General features: G+C 35.8%; 1 protein-coding gene across 1 annotated transcript in view; it reads right to left on the minus strand.

Moving 5' to 3' along the window:
- Positions 1-1,491: 1,491 nt before the first annotated feature.
- Positions 1,492-2,534, minus strand: part of LOC103207701 (X-linked inhibitor of apoptosis) — a 31,078-nt gene continuing 30,035 nt past the window's right edge. The window contains exon 6 of the mRNA XM_007953363.2: positions 1,492-1,685. Within this exon, the coding sequence (XP_007951554.1) occupies positions 1,492-1,685 (194 nt within the window). The remainder of the gene's footprint in view (positions 1,686-2,534) is intronic.

Here is a 2,534-nt window from a genome sequence, read left to right on the forward strand (position 1 = left end):
TTGAGAGAATATTTACGTCAGAAGTATCTACTAATAGCACTAGTCAAGAAAACAAAAACAAAAAAACAAAACAAAAAAAAAGAGGAAAGACAACATTTTGTCCTATATACACTTGAAACAATCATCTTAACGGTAAAAATTCACATGAAACTTTACGATACAAGATGATATGAGAATCTCAACACAGAAAGCTGTCACTATAACTACGAGCAATGTCAAAACATGCTTCTACTTTTACCTACGTAAGCTGAAGATGTTTAAAATACTGGGTTAACAAAGATCTTTTAGTAAAGTGACTTAGGCAGGCTTAAACTAGCAAGGATTAAGGATGAATCCTTACTAATTAATTGGAAGATCTGAGATATATTTTATATTTCATTTTACAAAATCAGAAATATTTCTTTTGAAACAAGAGAAGAAGACATGGTCTACCTGTCAGAAAACTACCACTCAGAAATGTTTTTCACAAAATAGCAGGAAAAACATAAGAACATTTAAATTTCACATTGGCACCAAAAAGGTTAACTGCTCTGCCTTTTTGGATTAGAAAAATGAAAGCTGAGCGATAAGTAGTTTTGCAGGCGTTTGAACATGCCTAAGCCTTTAAATCAGTAAAATACTTTCTAAAAATTCTGATTACAAAATTAATACATACTTATAAAAAAATCTAACAGAACAAAATGAAAAAAGTAGAAAGTGAAAGGCCCCTGTAAATCCCCTCTGGAACCCACCTCCCAACCCCCTCAAGAAAAAACAACATTTAACAGTTTGGTGAACATCTTTCCAAACCTTCTATTCTATACATATATAAAACATGCATACCTTCATTTGGCTCATACTAGACATAGTGTTCTGCTATTTGCATTTTACACTTAACATATCTTTGACATCTTTCCATGTCAGTACATGTAGCCTAGATGATAGTCTATCATTAAAATGCTCTTTGGAAAAAGGCAAAATCACTTTTTAGATCATTCACACAAATATATGTGCATTATTTCCAAAGAAAATGAACACAACCCTAACACATAAAGACAAAACTCTAAAAATAATCTCCATCTTTCCGCTAGGGTGGAACAGTTCATTTCTTTTTCACACAGAACAAATTATGTGATTGGGGAGATTAAATCTAATCTCCACGTTTATAGAAAATGCCCTGTTTACTAAGCCTATCTGTAAAGAATGGAAACTTCAGCTGATTAATTCACTTACGCTTACAAGCCAGTCAGTAACTACAAATACACATTATAAACAAATAGGATGCTTCTTAGTCTAGGGTTTCAGTTCAAAAAAAAGGATAAACAATATAGCTAATTTCCTGCAAACTCCAGAAATTAAAATTTTAGACTGCCAACTAAAACATTACAGTTTACATTTCGTTTTCTACTTGGGTAGCAAATGTTAATTGAATTAAATACTGATTACTTAAAAGTTCATATCACACATTCAAACAGAGTACTAAGAATATAACATGCCTACTATGGAGTTAGATTAAGACATAAAAATTTTTTGCTTGAAAGTAATGACTGTGTAGCACATGGGACATTTGTCAACTGCTTCAGCACACTGCTTACAAGTGACCAGATGTCCACAAGGAATAAAAACTACACCAATATTTCTATCCATACAGATTTTGCAAAGCTTCTCCTCTTGCAGGAGTCTTAGCTGCTCTTCAGTACTAATCTCTGTAAAAAGAGAAAAGAAAGTGCTAATTTTAGACTTTTGTAGCTGTTTAAACACAACCAAATATTTATTGAACCCCTACTATGTACCAGGCATTAAGCTAATGCTGGGAGTTATCAGGATGACACACACAGCAGTTGCTCTTAAGTAGCTCTCACATAGTGGAAGAGAAAGACATCATATGAAGCAACAGAGCTAAGTACAGAGTGATAACTGCTATAATAAAGCTGCACACAAAGTGCTCTGGGACAAGATGAGAACACATTCTTTTGTTCTACTGGGGAAGGCTTCACGGGCTGGCAGTAATGGGTAGCAGGCAGGGACAGTCAAGCCCCAACAGCAGTTTGTCAGGCAGACAGGCAAAGGTTAGGTAAAAGAAATAGCATATGGAAAGGGCACAGTCATATTAAAACAGAAATGAGAAGATGATTTAAGGGACACTTCTGGAGTGGGACAAGTAGGAGTTGTTGACTAACTGGATGTAAGAGGTGAGGAAGAGACGTTAAAACTGGTTTCAAGATTTTGAGTCTGACAAAGGGGATGGTGATACCAATAAAAACCAAAACCAAACCCACTGCCCTCGAGTCGGATCCGACTCATAGTGACCCCTCCTTGGGTTTCCGAGGCGGTATCACTACGGAAGTAGATTGCCCAGCCTTCCTTCTGAGGAGTGGCTGGTGGGTTTGAATCACTAGCCTTCTGGTTAGCAGTCAAATGCCTTAGGCACTATGCTACCAGATACCAATAGCAAATATAAGAAGGGACACATTTGGAGTAGAATTTGATTTGGATATTTTGGAGGTGCTTGTAGAGCATCCAGATAAAAATGTCCAATAGGAAATTTGATAATC

This window comes from Orycteropus afer, unplaced genomic scaffold, assembly GCF_000298275.1.
Source record: "Orycteropus afer afer isolate SDZICR_OR568_19922 unplaced genomic scaffold, OryAfe1.0 scaffold00388, whole genome shotgun sequence".
Taxonomy (NCBI): Eukaryota; Metazoa; Chordata; class Mammalia; order Tubulidentata; family Orycteropodidae; genus Orycteropus; species Orycteropus afer.